The sequence below is a fragment of the Polypterus senegalus genome, chromosome 13 (genome assembly GCF_016835505.1).
Source record: "Polypterus senegalus isolate Bchr_013 chromosome 13, ASM1683550v1, whole genome shotgun sequence".
NCBI classification, from domain to species: domain Eukaryota; kingdom Metazoa; phylum Chordata; class Cladistia; order Polypteriformes; family Polypteridae; genus Polypterus; species Polypterus senegalus.
This window is the reverse complement of record NC_053166.1, coordinates 44,001,930-44,020,561: the sequence shown is the minus strand read 5'-3', so window position 1 is coordinate 44,020,561 and position 18,632 is coordinate 44,001,930. Positions and strand designations below refer to the sequence as shown.

At 36.2% G+C, this 18,632-nt stretch overlaps 1 protein-coding gene across 1 annotated transcript in view; it reads right to left on the bottom strand.

The window, feature by feature from the left end:
- The window catches only part of rad50 (RAD50 homolog, double strand break repair protein), a 142,422-nt gene that overhangs the window by 65,310 nt on the left and 58,480 nt on the right, over positions 1–18,632 (bottom strand). The window contains exons 16-20 of the mRNA XM_039774597.1: positions 18,489–18,615; positions 13,212–13,405; positions 9,743–9,853; positions 6,992–7,084; positions 4,678–4,791 (exon numbers count right to left, since the gene is read on the bottom strand). Of these exons, the coding sequence (XP_039630531.1) occupies positions 4,678–4,791; positions 6,992–7,084; positions 9,743–9,853; positions 13,212–13,405; positions 18,489–18,615 (639 nt within the window). The remainder of the gene's footprint in view (positions 1–4,677; positions 4,792–6,991; positions 7,085–9,742; positions 9,854–13,211; positions 13,406–18,488; positions 18,616–18,632) is intronic.

Genomic DNA, 18,632 nt, shown 5'->3' with positions numbered 1-18,632 from the left:
AACTGTGCTCATTCACAGGATGGTCAATGTACCTCCACTTCTTGTGTCCATGTTGACTATGCATGTGCTACAAACAACACACAATGCCATATTCAAGAAATAGCAGAAACACAGTTGTGAAAGCTAAACAGCAACTGAGTAGGTATGAAAGGACAACCATCCACTTTGCGCACATAGATAAGCATGAGCAGTTGCACACTTCATTATGTGCAAATTCTCAGCTATAATCCATATAAACCTAAGATGGATTAAGCAAGTCTGGGAATGCTATTATTATATTGACTTTGATTAGTGTTTCTTAATGTAAACAAAAACCTTTCATGTACCTCAACCAACCTTAGCAGCATTACACAATGGTACTTTCAGCTTCTCTAAAAACACCTCCAGGACTGGCCAGCAACCGTTTGTGACTATGTAGTGCAAACTGTGGCTCTGTATGGCCTCAGCCCTAATAACTTTTTGCTTAGCACCCTCTTTTGCTATATATTTTCCTTCTTTTTAAGTATATGAATTTATCTTTTAGTGCTAAGAGTATTATAAATTTAAACAAAAGGAACTAAAGTCCTACTTGCAACTTTTGCTTACTCCTTCTCTGCCTTCCCTGCCTGTTCAGTACATACTAGTGCACCACTATTCCATATTATTCACAAGATATAATTCTCATTCACATATTTAGCATTTGCTCATTTGCAGCCCAAAAAATTGCAAAATAAAATTTGAAAAGGTAAAATATCAAAAAAAGCTCTGCACTGCCCCATAGTGGCACAAAACATATTTTAGGAGAAAACAAAACATAAAAAAAAAAATTGTGCACAAAGTTCAGGCAGTGTCCATAAGCAAACTTCAGGAAACATCCCAACAACAAAAATGGCATTTAATTGGTGAAGGTATTAATGTTTATTTTTGAGACTAAGACCATTCATGGCACATCCACAGTAAAAGTCATTTAACTTATTTAGCTCAGCATCTGCCAGAAAAAGAAACCTTCTTTTACGATTATAACATATCACAGATTTTAAATCCGTTCCAAAAAAAGCTTTGGATTACCATCACTAAACCTGTAGAATTTTCCCTCTCTGCATAATTTATTTTGAACAATAAAGTTTTGTTTTAACTGAAGTGTATTCCTGACTGTGCAATAGTTGTGGACCTGTAATTGTTAATCATGTTATTATTCATATTGAAGTTTAAAGTCTTTTCTTTAGTCAGATTTGAGGTTCAGATGGAGAACATCCTTAAACCACCATTGTTACATATGATGCCAGCTACGGTGCCACAATTTGATCAATCAGAGTTTTTACTGCTCACGACAACTTTTGTCAATGATGGTTTAAACACCATCTCCCTTAGTCTTGCTCAAAGTTCACCACTCTCTAGTCCCTTGTATAGTTACAGAATGATGGTAGTAGTAAAACAGATTTTTTGGTTATGTCTTTGACATCACAAAATCTTATTACTAGATAAACATGTACATTTACAGGAAAGGTTAGGTACTCAAGGTCAGTTTTATCAGTATCAGCAATAACACATAAGATAATCTGAGTCGGCTCCTTTGCATCATATTAAATATTAATAATTTCTTGTGTTCTTTTCTGAATATTTTTAAGCAATACTGATAATCAGAAATAATATGGTATATATGAAGTCCAAGTACCCATCAAAGAAAAAAAACAAAGCAAGAAAGGTATATATTGGTGGAAATTTTAATTGACAGCCTATCAAATATGATGGTATGGACCAAGACAAATGCATTAAGGGGATTAGCCTCTGTTATGACCAGTCTTAGTCAGGCAACAAGTCCATCAGATAGTCAATGCTAACATTAGCACCCATCTATCAGCAAGAAAAAAAAATTTCCTTACAAGGGCCACCAATTGTTTATATTTTCCAATTACAGAATTTTTATTTTTAGCACATGGAAAACGGCATCAATCAATAACCTCAAATATGAAAATTAACTCATCATCTGTTTTTGTCAGTGTGACTGCAAATTCCAGGTGTTAATGAAATTCACATTACACACACATGAAGAAGGCAAGCATTTTCTGAAAATGCATCTAAAGTACTGAATTTCATATATTGCTAAGTACTGAACATTTATTAATTGCATATGGCATAGTACATAAATTATATGAAGACTTAAATGTTCAAACTCACAAGAATTAACTAAGCAGTTCACAATTCAAAATTGAAACTTTACCCTAGATGGAATATCACAAAACAATCATTGATTAACCTGCCAGCAATGACTTTATTTAAACAATCTCCTTAAACTTTTAAACTCTGTACTCCAAATCCCATTTTAAATACACTTTTGTGTATATTGTTAAATGACTGCTAAGCACTGATTTTAAACATCTTGTCTCTCCGGCATGATGATCATCATCCTCTGCTGTCAGAGGAGCTTTGTGAACTCTGCATTTCAATGGTGACACTCTCTGAATTGTGCAGAATTTGGACAGGCCAGATCTCTGTATGTGGGTACACCTTTTATTGATCTGGTCACTCTGATGGCTGCCATACTCAGGAAGTAGCTGTTGCTGAGGGAGATCGGCTCCTTCCAATGGTGTCCGATGTCACTCCTTTCAACGAGAGTATTATGAGACTCAGATTAAGGCATTCTCTGGGTGCCTTATCTATTGTCTCAGTGTATGCTCTGACCACAGTGAGTGATATCTTGGTGAGGGAGACATTTTATTCACAGCTTCGCTTGGTGGTTGATTGGTGCAGAAGAGGTAACACTCCTCTAGTCATTGGTGTATTCAATGAGACCACTGGCACTCGGCTAGGAGGATTGTGTTGGTCGCCAGGGGTCTGGCAACCGTGGTGAAAATGGCCACATCGTTGGACCCTGTTTCCAGAGCCCTGAGCCGCATTGTTGGACTTGGTGTTTCAATATTGAAGGTGCAATGAAGGAGATCGATCACATCCTCGTGGGTAACCACTGGAGGCGCTTACAAAACTGCGGCATCTACAGAAGTTCCCAGCTTGTGAATTTTGACCACAGGCTTGTTGTTGTTACTCTGAAGATCCAGCTTAGGTCCAGTAGGCTACCACTTACTAGGAGAATGAAGCTAGACCAGGCAAGACTCCAAGATCAAGCTGTTTCTAATGAGTCTGCACACAATTTGTGTGAGGAACTTACAGACTTAGGTGTGACAGCTGATCCTAATGTGATGTGGGAGACCCTCCATGACAAGACCCTGAAGGTTGCTGAAGATTGTGTTGGTGTACCAGTGTGCCCAGAAAAAGGAGTTTCATCTCGCAAGGCAACCTGGATATCATTGAGAAGAGTAGCAGCACACAGCTTGATGGTAACTCCGGTCTGTACTGGGAACTGAGAAGGATGGCTGCGAGGGCTCTGATGGCAGATGCCATTTGTTAAAGGAATCTCTGAGCAGAAGACACACCATCTATGTCTAGTGACCCACATCCTACTTACAGAGAAATCAAAGCATTATGCACATCTGAATCTGTTCCTTGGTGAACTGAAGTCAGAGAACGTGATGGAACGGTCCTTATGGATGAAACTGCAATTGTAACCCTCTGGGCTGGCTATTTTGAGCAGTTGCTTACAGCTGATCCTCTGGCTAGGACATTGGACATCTCTGGGTCCACGGTTCTTGACAATGATCCAATTAACTGTGAACCACCCAATCCCATTTAGATTGCACAGGTGGTGAACTAGCTGAAGGGAGGGAAGGCTGGAGGAATCTGTGGCAAACTTCTCCAGACTGATAGTAAGGCTGTCCTTCTTACACTGCAAGCAATCTTTGCTTCCATTTGGAAGATGGGCATCATCCCAAATGAATGGAAAACAGGACTTATCGTCCCTATCTGGAAAGGGAAGGGAGATTGTCTGGATTGCAGCAGCTAGAGGGTAATAACACTGCTCACAGTGCCGGGTAAGGCCCTTGCTAGGGTCATCCTCAATAGGATCCGTGATGACCTGCTCACCTACCAGTAACAGAAGCAGTCTGGTTTTACGCATAAAAAGTCTACCATGGACCGCATCCTGGCACTGAGGGTTCTCGTGGAGCACAAATGTGAATATCGGCAGAGTTTCTTTGTGCCCTTTGGGACATCCTGAGACTTTGCGGAATCCTCCCGAAGTTGCCGGATATTACTGCCGGCCTGGACACTGGTATTGTGAGTGCTGTGCAGAGTGAAAGAAGAACCTCTGTGTTTTTCCCAGTTGATTCTGGGGTTCGTCAGGGGTGTGTTCTTGCTCCTAGTCTGTTCAATGCTTGCATGGACTGGGTATTGGGCAGGGTTGTGGGGTCCAAAGGCTGTGAAGCATCTGTTGGTGAAGAAAGATTCATTGATCTTGACTTTGCCAACAATGTCGTGACCTTCGCGGAGTCAATGGAGGCTCTGATTGGGGCTCTCGAGAGACTTAGCGAGGAATCTGAGTGTCTGGGCTTGCGAGTGTCCTGGATAAAAACCAAGATCCATGCTTTTAATGACCTGTCTGTGTCTGTCAGTGGAGAGAGTGTTGATCTTGTTGTGAGGTTTACTTACCTCGGCAGAGACATTCATGTCATTAATAAATCAATACAGCTTTAATTTTTTTAATGTCCAACATCAACAATACAGGCTCAAACCAATGTTTTAATCCAATTTAAAAAAAATCCTTTTCATTCTATTACCGAATATTTAAGAAAAGGGTATTATTACCTTCTGTGTATCAATGTCTTGTCTAATGTTTGCCATTTCTTTGCTGATCTTCTCCTTTTGACTTTCTGCATCTCGCAGCTGTAAATTAGTTTCTTGTAGTTCTGTCTCCTTTTGCTACAATAAGAAACAAAATATATTTTGGGGTTAAAGTAAAAAATATTCCTGAAACTTAACCACTAGACCCGGGTTATTACAAATGTTACAATAAGTGAAACAACAGAAAAATGAACTTGTGCAAAACTCCAATATTAAATAAATAATGTAAACAATGAACACATTTCAAGCGTGGAACATATTTCAATGAACACATCAAAGTAGAATAATTAAAGTGCATTTTGCAAAGACAAATGAATACATAACTACCATACATACTCACGGATAAGTTCTCCCGTGGATTAGTCGGGGCTTTATTTTACTGTATAATTTCTAGTATTTTATGTTGGTCATATAAGTTAAATGCGGAAAACTCGCACTATTGGTCCAAGAGATTATGATATGCTAATGCCCACCTGACAGAGTAACTACGGAGCACACTGCCTTTTTTTCTATATATATTGTGCCTACCTGACCACACGGTAATACCTGAAACTATTCCAAAGTGACGCTTGCACTGTTTGGTGTTTTTTTGTATCTCACACGCTCATACACCTTTATCATAAGAATATCCCTTATCTACAATGGAGCGTTCAATCAGAAGAAAATATGAAGCTTGTTTTAAATTAAAAGTCGTTAAAGTGGTGAAAGAAATTGGTTACTGCACTGCTGAAACAAAATTCGATGTGTCTGAGAAACTGGTGTGAGATTGGTGTGTCGCATTTTTTAACCGGTGTATATGTCGGGTTCTGATTTTATGATTGATTACTCGGGTTTCAAGACCCGACTTATATGCGAATATATAAGGCAGTTCAATAAATGAAATGAAAAAGACAATTGTGATATCTTTATGTTAAATATAATTCCAACAACTTCATTTTTTCTTAACAGCTATGAAAATAAACATTGGGAGTGCAACATCATAAATGAAGAAAAGAATTGCATTGAAGATAGATGGCAGATCAAGAATAATCAAGTCAAATAATGAAAAGAACTGAAATTAAATAAAGTTACATTCACCTCCTTAAACAGGTGAAGTGCACACGCAACCTTATAAGAACATTTCAGTCCTCTGACAACTTTTACACAAGTTCAAGTTCAAAGTTTATTGTGATGTGCACAGTAAGGAAACACACTTCCCTGTACAATGAAATTCTTTCTTTGCTGTCCACACCAAATGATAAAACCAATGTATAAAGATAAACATACATAATAAGTAGCAGATAGATAATAAGTGACAGAGGCAGCATAAAGTATAAAAACGTAGCTAGAAGTATAAAGTGTAATGTGCAGGTAGGTGTGTGATGGACAAGTCAAATACAGTTGTGTGAGGTCGATAGAATGAGGTGAACCATGGTTATAAACTCCAGTCAGTTATTTAGGAGTCTAATGGCCTTAGGAAAGAAAGAGTTCTTTAGCCTGGAAGTCCAGTATTTCATACTTCTAAACCTCCTGCTTGAGGGTAGAAGTGTGAACAGTTCATGTTGGGATTGGTGGGGTCCCTGAGATCTCCTGCGGACTCTGCAGTTGTAGATGCTCTGCAGAGAGGGCAGTGGGTCCTGGTGATCTTCTCAGCAGTCTTTACCACTCTCAGTAGCTGAGTTATTGTGAAGGACAGGTCACGTTCTGCAATAAATGCGGCAATATATATATTTTTGGGTGCAAATATACTGTCTATGTATATCTAACCTGTGTATCTGTCCCAAGTCATGCTATATCAGTACCTCCCCTTGTGCTGTATTGTCACTTCTTGGAACATACAGTGCAGAAACAAGAATATGTGACACAAAGTGTCAACGCATTGTCCTTCACCACTTTTTTCTCCAACCAAGCCTACCATCATTTACTTTTAACACTTTGTTCTATTTATGTCACCCCCCCAGCTTTAACAAACCTTGATTCCATCACAAATAGACACTTAATTTTGGGCTCATATTGAATCATACAGATGCAGTTTGAAGATGACTGGTTAACTGACTACCTTGCTTGCAAACCATTGGTACTGGTATTGCTATTATTATAGTGTTTTTAAAATGTATCCAAAACAAAAACCTGCATTGTTGCTTTAATAAAACAGCACAACAAACTGTGAACAATATTATGAATTTAAACTTACCATAAGGGGGAAATCTTTAAGCTATGCTTATCTGTATCACTCAAAACAACAATAGCAATAAATGCACTTATTATAAACTTTACAAAAGAAACTCAACTATATTACCTCCTTGTATTCTTGTTTTCCTTCAGTAATATACTTTTCAATCTCCTTTTCGAACAAGTTGATTTTATTAATCTTCTCCTTCATAGTGTTAATCTATATGGGGAAAAAAAAAATCAATGAACACACAAAAGGGTTATGTGGGAGGGTATTGATGGCTGACACCATTAAGTTTAAAAAAAATGGTAACTACTGTCTGTAATCTCTTCTCGGCTGTAATAACCTCATTTGATATTAAGGATGCCAGTTCAAATGTCAACTATAAAATTCAAGTGGTGTTCAGGAGAGTGTTCTTCTGTTGTCAGAAGAAAATGTACATACTTAACGCAAACATGTATCAATGATTGTAATATTTTGGAAGGAAAGGGATAGTGCACAATTAATAAGGCCTTTAATTCCCAAACTTGGGGAACTTCTGAATGTTTAGGTCACAACTGGTTATGGGGGTAGGGGAAAACTGCTTTCTAAAACAATATCTGACACTACTTTGCAATATATATTATTTAAGTATGCTTCTTTTTTAATTCTTGTTTTACTATAATGTCACATTTTGTATGCTAAAATATTTTGTTTTGATGTAATTAATTAAACTTATAACATTTTATTTATTAAAAGAACAAAACAAACACTATAGGTGGATTTGAATCTTTGGAAAACACCAAGGATTCTCATAAAAGTCACAGATCTTTCCATGAACATGACAAGTAGAGATTCATGAATAGCACAGATTTGCTCATGTCCTGCTTTCACATACAGTAGGTTGAATGATGCAAAGTTCATGTCCATGTTTTAGACTGAAGTGCTCAATAATATACGCCTCTTCAAGACACATTCTTTATGAACAGGGTGATCATTTGCTCATGCTCCAACACAAGGCTAATTTTCTGACTTTGGACAAATGGGAACCATTTACACAGGTACAGTCTTCTGCCTTTATATGCTACTTAATAAGAATAAAGGTTGCATTGTTACAAGTGCCAGCTCTGTGTATTGATGTTAAGACTACACTCTGCAGACAGAAAGCAGTACCAAACATTTAAAGCAGAGAATCAGCATTGTCCACAAATTATTATATAAAGCAACAAAGAAATATATTAATATAATGCGACTCTGTCATAAAAAGCTTTTAAAAAAATTAGGCTCATCACACACTGAGGGGCAAAAATGTTGCCATTGTATTATCCCAGTCGCTTTGTGAAAATCACTATTGATTCTAGGGTGGAATTACAACTGACTTACATAAAAGTATCATTTGTACTTCACTATACAGTTGAAGCTAATACAGTATGACATACATACAAAATGTATGTATGGATCAATATTGGCATTGTAACATTGCTATATTCCTGATGAAAAAGGAACTAGTTCTTTTCCAACAAGAGTAATGGGAAATGGTTAAGTATGAAACAATAAATGCATACCTATTATGCTTTGTGCAGCAAATTTAATCAATAATTATACATATATACTTATATACATACATATATATACACACACACTCTTATAAAAATATTTTTGAATACACTGGAAAAGTAAAAATTAAACATTACAGAGCAAAGTTCCTTTTAAAATGTATATATTGTGGCAGATGGCCAGAACCCTTACTTGGCCGGGACACCCCGAGTATGGAAGGACAGGGGGAAAGAGTATTTTCAAGACTGTTTGCTTACAGTAGGGCAAAGGGTTATGAGCATGGAAACTCAACCCTGCTGGGGCCTGTGGCCTCTTGGACATTTACACGGCCCTATTTGGCAGCACTTCCACCACACTCGGAAGTGCTGCCGGAAGAAGTTTGTTGGGTACCTGGACTCCTTCTGAGTGCCCTATAAAAGGAGCCAGACACCACCACTCAATGCCCTGAGTTGGGAGGAAGTGGACAAAGCTCTTGAGGAGGACTGGAGGCCAAAAGACTGGCAGCAAAAGGACTGTGGCATGGGCTTGTGTTGGATTGTGTTTAAATAAATAAACCGTGTACTGTGTGGCAAAGCCGTGTCCTGCGTGTCTGTGTTGGGGAAAGGGTGGCCGTATGAACCCTGGGCTTCACAACATCGAGAGAGAAATTACAAAACAAGATTAGAACTGAAGGTCAGAGACAATCTGCCAGAATATTCTGGATGTAGAAAGAAAAAGTTGGAAAAGGAAACATGCATGGAATTGTACTGCTTATTACGAAAATGTTTAAAGTAACACAGAAATTGGATGGTAAAAGGGGGTACAGTACCACCTATTGTCTTCAGGAATTTAATATCCCAGTGCTGTCTTGTTGAAAATTATCAAACCATACAGCTGTAGGCCCATTTCTCTAAATCAAGCCTCCTGGACGAAGGTAGAGACCCCGATTCTGAACTTCAGAAACTCTCTCTTGATAATGTTGATGCGATGCTTTCAAAGCTGTTTACCCCAAGTTAAATCAACATTAAAAACTTTTTTTTTTTTTGCTTTTCTGTTGCTTGTGTGTTTGGTCATATGATACATGTTGTGAGGTATTTGTGGATGTTATTGTTAGGCTTAACATAAAAGAACATAGTTTTCAGGAAGCACATGCACTCCATTAAACACATACTAATCATTGAAGAATCTTTGAATCAAATCTACTTAAGCTTATTTACAGTACAAAATATTTTAGAAAATAACATTACACTTTACTATTTTCTTTGTATTTTTTTTTCTTAGCAGTACTTACAAAGAGCAACTCATAATTTCTAAAATGGTATTAAAATTACTCAAATTAGTATTAAATATCTGTAAATAAACCTTTTCCATGGACTCGTCATTGTGTTGATTCTTCCGCTGCAAGAGATCTTGTTTTTCTTGCTGAAGTTTATCCAGAGTTATGGCTAGAGGAGACAGCTGTTCCTTGGCTTCCTATAAGGAAATGTACAATGTGCAGTGTATACTTAGTTACACTCATTAAAGAAGCCTTGAATTGCACATTAAAATAAAGTTATTTGGATAATATGTTATTAGAAATAATGTACAGTCAATGCCAGTTATGACTATTACACTACGGCCTCAAATACCATTATATTAATATGTAAGTACTTTAGAGCAGTGGTGAGCAAACTTGAACACATACAGCATCAGTGAATACATTTTTTATGACTGACAAACTGAAAGAAATGGCTGCAGTATGCCTTAAAGAAGCAATCAAAACAGATTAATGATTAAGATTTTTTCCTTCTCAGGTCAATTAAAATATACCGGCTCAGAATTCTACTGCTGTTCAAATCTCTGGATTGCTTCTATACTTTTCAGTATGTGTTAGACCAAATCATTCTAAAGGTTTCAACCATTTTTCAAATTTCTGATTAGCTCTTTTCATGCATTAATTAGTATTTGTTATTAGTTCATCATCAGAGATATGTTCACCCTATAAACAATTGACAAATGAAAATTCATCAGATTTCAAAAACAATTAAAACATGAGCTGGTATTTTTGAAAATGTCAAAATACGTACCAGTGTATCCTATTAAAATACAGGAAGAGATAAACAAGAAGTACTGAATACTTACACAAATGTTTCAGATCACTGAATCAAAGTTGTTGCTGAATGTTCAACTGAATGTAACCCAAATCTGTGGCTACTGCCATAGTGATAGACAAATTTCTCCTAACTTTTCTTTAGTCACTGCCTGTTTTTACTTTGTCTTTTACATTTCATTATAATTACAAAAAGATGCATTCTAAATATCAATTAAAATATATAGTAATTCTTATTTGTAAATTGTAATTTTAAGGAATTTTACAATAACTTGATAACACTTGCCAAGCAATATTCACAATTCATAGCTCCATTCATATCTAAGAATTTTGAAAAAGCAAAGTACAGTATCTCAATATTAAGAAAAAACAAATATCACTATTATTGTTAGTAGACACTTGTTTTTGTCTACCAAAATGTTGTATATGCATAAAGCTATGCTGATACAATAGCTTTGCTAGACAATATACAGTAGAGCTTGATCATCATCACTCCAAATTAATTGTGCATACTGGACGCAAAAACAGTTCTGGCCTTCACACTGATACTCACTAAATATATACTGTTATTATTTGACCACATAAGACAATAAGGTTAGCCTTTACTTCACTATTGGCACGTAGACTTATCTTGCTCAACTGGAAAAATCCTAACCCACTTCTTTAAGTCAGTGGGCAACTGATGTTTTATATTATTTGAAACTGGAAAATATCAAATTCTCACTTAAGAGTATCTGTGCAAAATTATTTAAAACCTGGCAGGATCTAATCAACAACATTATAGAATAAGCATTTAAATTGGGGAAAAGGATTTCCATCTGCTTTTTTTTCCTACTCTTAAAGTTGTACTCTGTCTGTTGGCCTAATTCTCTTTCTCATGGGTGAGGGTTTGATTTAGTTTGGCCAAGTTTGACTTGCCTGTATGGAATGTTACTTCCTTTTAATAAATTCAATAAAATGTAAATAGATAAATAATGAAATAATGAGGTTGCCAGGACAAAACTTAAGGAGAACACAGTAAATGGTTACTGTCTTCTATTTGCTCTACATCCCACAAGATGCTGATCATTTTGTCAATCAGTGATACCAAACTAACTATGCACATTACTACATCAAGTTGCCCTCTCACTTATCTGCCCTTGTAACATGACCTCCAACACCCCTTATTAGTAGTGTCATTCCTGGAAAAAGTGCCCATACACCTCAGTTTCAGTCATCTCCAGAATGTTTTTTCAAACACAATTAGAGTTTATTGTTTATTTATTTTATAATACTATAACTTGTAGTCCTCAGAAAGATGTCATAAAAGATTAAAAACCAGCAGATACAGTAAGTAAACTATCAAATCATCTTACCAGAGAACAGCACTATGAGATTCCTCAAGAGGTAAAACCTACTCATGTTCTACAGAAACATTAACCTGGAGACAACATTCAGGCTTGTACACCATCTCTCTGAAAGAACTGCAAGCTGTCATAAAAGGAATGGGCTCATATATTATGATCATAGCCCACTAGGGCGTGATTACCAAAAAAAAAATGAGTCGGGTAATTCAAGGAGTGGACATGGGATCCTGACAAGCAAGTATGAGCATAATTTTTTGAGGTATGGAGTTGGTGGCCAAATGGCTACAGCATAGGATCAACTCAAGAAAAGAAGAAATAGTGGTAGCAGAACACGTATTACAGATGTTACCGCATCTCTTGTCAAGAAATATTCCTGGACTCTCTCTGGTAATATAGGTGCTGAACTGTGTATTCTTAGCCTCACATCAATTCATGTTTTGACCCATTAAGGGGGTTGGAGGATTTCAGTGAGATGAGGGATTGCAATGTCATAACTGTAACAATCTGGTAGAAAATAAATTTAATGTAACTCAGAAAAGGATAGTTTCAAATATGTCTATTTCCTCCACTGTAAAGAAACTGTAAATTTGGATGAAGATTGGTGACCCTGACCTGGCTCTATCTGTCTGCATTTTTACCGGGCCACCATTATTAAAGGACTTCCAACTAATATGTATTCTGTTTTTGTATCAGATGTAAGAACTTCAATAAACTTGTTGTGGTAGAATCACTGTGTGTAACATAGTCATGCACCTTAACTAAAACCATCTTTATAATAAATGGAGTTTTCCCACATGTGACCAGAACTGTTGTGTTCTTCACAATACTTCTGTCCTGGGTTTTGCATAATGCACATGTGGACAACACAGACAGCATTTAGTTTAGGTCACAAATAATAATAGATATTTTGCCATCAAAACTTGTTAATTTATTTTTCTTGTTCTGGAACTTCTCAGGATATTGAAGACTGAATCCTGCAGTCTGCAGATATTCTGCTGTTTATTTCATATAAACAAACTTCATTTTGTATAAAAATTACCAAAGGAGTAAAGCAGGATTAGGGTTGCATTCAAAATGCTTTCTCATTCTTTTCTATTCAAAATTAAATATTTGCTTGTTTTTCGGTGATTGTGTTTCTGTATGTGTTTAATTAAAAAATGTACTATGTATAAACCGACTTTATCAAAAAGGACACGGTCTATGCTAATGCTATATGAAATACTAACATAATATAATACAATTCAAAGCAAAATATATGTATCCTCTTTAATAGACTCTGCCTTTCAACAATAATATTAGTATATTTTATCTTGCATTTTGATAATAACAATCAAACCAGGCCTTACAAAAATACAGTCTAAAAACAGAATTAAATAGCATTAATTTTCTTTCTTACCCTTATTTCTCTAAAGAGAGACTGTATTTCTGTTGAAAGTTCAGCACATTGATCTTCTAGCTGTTGCTGGCGTTGCATATTGCTGGAAATTGTCAACTTTTCAGCTTTAATCTCGTTAACATTGCTTTTGAACAATTGAATTTGTTCCTGCTGATCCTGGATCATTTTCCGCTTAAGCTCAATTTTGCTTGATGCTATGCACATTATTTAAACATAAACATAAAAAGACAGAAAGAAAAAATGATAGTTAAGGTGAAAGAATACAATATTCTAGAGACATTTTTTAACAAACTGCACTTATCTATTTTATCATTGTACTACTCTAGTTAAACAAACTCCATATGAATATTTGCAATCAAAAGCCCAGTGTTTTGCTTTTCTAAGAAACATTGCTCTTCAATTATGTGGACCACATAATTTAGATCAAGACCAAAGAGTTTTTCATTTAAAAGTTTCAAAATGCATCCTAATTCAATATTCTTCTTATGTGCCTTTTTTAATCCAAAAGGTTGGAAACCACAGCTTTCCATTTCCCCTATCTTCTACCTGTTTTTTGCTTCCCCACTTCTTTTGATGTTCACCACTGATTTATATCATACACCTAACATTCTTTTTTGTCTTCCAACACTGCAAGCAGACTCTTTAATGCCAACGTACAAACAGATTTCTAGAAAGTGGTCTGAACTAATCTATACTAATAAAAGGCAAAGCCCTCACTCACTCACTCACTCACTCACTCACTCACTCACTCACTCACTGACTCATCACTAATTCTCCAACTTCCCGTGTGGGTGGAAGGCTGAAATTTGGCAGGTTGATTCCTTACAGCTTCCTTACAAAAGTTGGACAGGTTTTATATCGAAATTCTACGCGTAATGGTCATAACTGGAAGCAGTTTTTCTCCATTTACTGTAATGGAGATGAGCTTCAACGCCGTGGGGGCGGAGTTTCGTGTGACATCATCACGCCTCCCACGTAATCACGCAGTACATAGAAAACCAGGAAGACCTCAAAAAAGCGCTCAAGAAAACATGCATTATATAATTGAGAAGGCAGCGAAACAATAAGAAGCGAGTTCTGCTACTTCGGAAACAAAGCACGATGTAAACCTACACTTTAAATTAAGTTCATAGACAGGCTGCCGCTGGCGTTTGTAATTTAGTGCCTGCCCATATAAGGCCATCCGTCAGCGGCAATCCAATAGCAAACTGCCACGGGTAAATATTCACGGGTGAAGGACTGTGCTTATGGAGAGGAAGATGAGATGGTCAGGGTGGTGTTTGACACAAACTCAGCGAAACTGCCAGAGAAAGTTTTAAGTGCCAGGACTAAGGTAACATTAAATAAAGCTATGGACATAGCACGAGATGGCACCAGCACAGCTGGGAACATTCGATGCAAGTACACCGAGTGGCTCACGTGAACTGATGCAGTGCACAGATAAAAGCAACAGTTCCAAAGAGCTGAACAAAACCGAATTACACAATTGAAAAGGCAGCAAAAATATGAAGCGTCTGATAAGCATATTCATAAATGCAGCTACTGTGGAAACAAAGCACACGGTGGAAAAAGTGAATGTCCGCTAAAGGAAGACAGCGTAAAAAAAACCCGTGCATGCAGTTTGTCACATCACAGATAAAAAGGAAGACGAGCTGTTTATTGATGCAGTAAGGAACTAATCGATGAATGAAACCTCTTATCTTTACAGCGATTGACAAACACGGAATGTAACTTGAACACATCGTACAAATACGAGCCTGATTGAAAGAAATAATGATAATCAAATCCTTGATGACAGCAACATTCAATAACACTCACAAAACAATTACTGTATATTGACAATCATGTTACGTTATTTTTAAAATGTTCCCTTTTCTTTTTCATAACTTCTACTTCTCCACTGCGATACGGGTATATATATAAATGTATATATATACCCAGATCTACAATACATACTTTAGCATAGACAAGCGGTGGCGCAATTGTAGAGTCTTAGCCTCTAACACCGACATTCGAGGTTCGATTCCGAGAGGGATGTACTGACTATGTATGCGCGCTACCCGATTCATTTTACCTTCCCATCTCCTTGGTTTGGGGCGTATGAAAAAATATTAGGTTAACGCAGAATCATGTTACGTTATTTTTAAAATTTTCCCTTTCTTAGCACAAGCACAGTTGAGAAGCTTCGATGCATGTACTCCATAGCGCGTTAAAAATAACGCATTTAATCACACTTTCAATTCCAAGCAAGCGGGAACTTTTGTCAATGCATGATTTCCTGGTACATCCATTACACTGATGCACACATCACAGCTACAAAAATGTTAGAGTCGGAATAAAGCGCGTTCCTACGACTGATCATTTCGACTACCCGAGCGAAGCCTTGATAAAAGCATGGTTTTGTGCACACTGAAAAGCAAGCAAAATTAGATGCATTACAGAAAGCGGACTTTGTGGCTCTTACTGGGGATCATTGGACTTCCATGACCGTTAGTAATTCTAAATACATCTAATTACAAAATGTTCAATGATCACACTGTTTTAGCCTAATGTACAAAATAATTTTGGCTAATGTTACTCAGAGTTTAAAGAGTAAGCTGGTCAAATTACCTTTTATGTTTCTGACTTATTTTTTTAAGAAGAAAAACTGCACTTTATGGTGAAATTTTGGTTATTATTATTTAAAGACAATACTATTCTGAAAATGTACTTAAAGTACTTAAACTACCACTTTATTTTTAAGTCTGCCCAATTTTAACCAGGGATGATATTTTTGTTTCTGTTTTGAATTCAAATGCAGTTTAAAAGCTTTTTTCAGAAATTAAAACAGCTTCAGTTTACAATATTCATGTCCATGTCTATTATTTGATTCTGTAAGCCCACTAAAACCGTTTTAAATAAAAAAAAAACATTTGCGATTTGGGGCAAATTTACGTGTGCGATTACATACGATTAATCAAGATTAATTCTTACACAGCCTCTAATTAATTGGATTAATTTTTTTAATCGAGTCCCACCCCTAATATATATATGTAGATTATATAGATATATATATGTAGATTTGTATATATATGTGTATATACAGTATATATGTAGATATGTATATGTTGTATATACAGTATGTATATATATGTGTGTGTATATATACAGTATGTGTATATATATATATATGTTTATATATGTGTCTGTGTGTGTGTGTATATATATATATATATATATATATATATATATGCCAGCAACACTCATGACAATTACAAAACAATTACATTGTCAATCATGTTACGTTATTATTAAAATGTTTCCTTTTCTTTTTACTTCTCCGCTGCCAATGCAGCTATTTTTATATATATATATATATATATATATATATATATATATAGATAGATATGACAACAACACTCATATCAATGACAAAACAATTACATTAACAATCATCTTACGTTATTTTTAAAATGTTTGCTTTTCTTTTTCATAACTTCTTTAACACGCTACTTCTCCGCTGCGAAGCGCGGGTATTCTGCTAGTTACAAATATAAAACACCAAGCAATCGATTGCATAAGATTCACTCAGTTTAATATAACATACCTAAGTCGTCACTGGTACAGCTAATTGGTTTAATGGGTCACAAAATTAGTTAAATGGAGATCATCTGTCAGTAGTGACAGAGTTTCAATTGATTGTAGCATAAACACACTTGAATCTGGAAGAGCCAACATGTGGCAAAGTCAGTACTGTGCCCTAATCTAATCAATAAAGACAAAGGAACACTCCAAGCACTTTCATTAAAAGGTGATTGAAAAGCACAAATCAGGAGATGGATACAAGAAAATATCCAAGTCAATGAATATCTCCTGGAGCACAGGTAAGCCAATCATGAAGAAATTAAGAGTATGGCACTGAGTGACTGCACAAGAAGGCTAGTGAGGGAGGCCACCAACAGACTTATAATAACTTTGAAGGAATTACAAGCTACAGTGGCAGAGACTGGAGAGACAGTGCATACAACAGCGTTTGCCTGGATGGTTCACCAGTCATAGTGTTATGGGAGTGTGGCAAAGACAAAGACACTGTTAAAAACTACAGCTTACTAGAAAGCACATAGGTGATGGAAGTCATCTGGGTGATTGTTCTCTGGTCTGATGAGACCAAAAGTGAGCTTTTCAATCATCAAATTAAACATTATATCATGGTATTTGTTAAACATTGTGCATTACTGCAAACAGACTATCCCCACCTTCAGGAATGGTGGTGGCAGCATCATGCTTTGGGAGTCGTCTCTGCAGCAGACTGAAAGGCTCATAAAGACAGCAGGTAAAATGAATGCAACAAAATGTGGGGAAATCCTGATGAAATACCGGATGCAGTCGGCAGTTTGCATCTTAGGAGAAGATCTGTTTTCCATAAAGACAAAGACCATAAGTATAAAGCCAAAGCTACACACGAGTGGTTTAAAAACAACTGTGTCCTCAAGTAACTAAATTTGTGGCTGTCCACTCCCAATCCCATACAACCCGATAGAGCCTGAGCAATTTTTCAAAGAAGAATGGAGAAAAAATTGCAGTGTCCAGATGTGCACAGCTGAGAGAGACCCGTCCATGAACACTCAAGGCTGTAATTGATGTCAAAGGTACATGTACTAAATACTGACTTATGCAATCATTTATTATGTTTTATATTTTTAATTAATTTGCAAATATCTGCTTTCACTTTGACATGAAGAGTATTTTTCTTTTAATCAATGTCAACATTTTTTTTAATAGGCACAGTACATATAAAAGTGTAAAGAAAGCAAAGTTTAAGTTTTTTGATAAAAAACAAATGTTACACCTGAAGACAAACTGCATATAGGAGACGGACAAACATGTGTCTCTGTCTGAAGTTCAATCCAGTGTAACTACTATGTCTGGCATCAATAAGAGTAAAAAGGCTTCCTTCTATAATATCTCAAAATTAACACCACTATATTGCGTATGTGAACATATCAACAACATCATCAACTGCTTCCCAAATACTACTGGACTTTTTTTATTTCTTAAATTATCTATGCCCTATTTAAAAGAAGAAGGCTGAGCTTTCAAACTATTTGAGGTATTTACTTGCATCAAGTTTTGAGTAATGGGTGGAAAATAGAGGGTAAAATGGCAAATAGCGTACGAATTATAACTATTTTTCTTCTAAACACCTTGTTGTACAAGTAAGTATAGTACTATAGTAATTAAGAACTAATGGTATGACTTGAAAAAAAATGTAAAATGCTTTGTAAGCTGTAGATTTACTAGTGTCAAGTTTATGCTGAGTTTCCTGTTTCTCTTGGTTAACTTGCTGGATAGTGCGGTTCAAGTCCACTCCTTGCAGTTTGGCTGCTTGCTGTGCAATTCTTCGTTCCACTTCTCTTAGATCTATCTAGAGAGTTCAAGAAA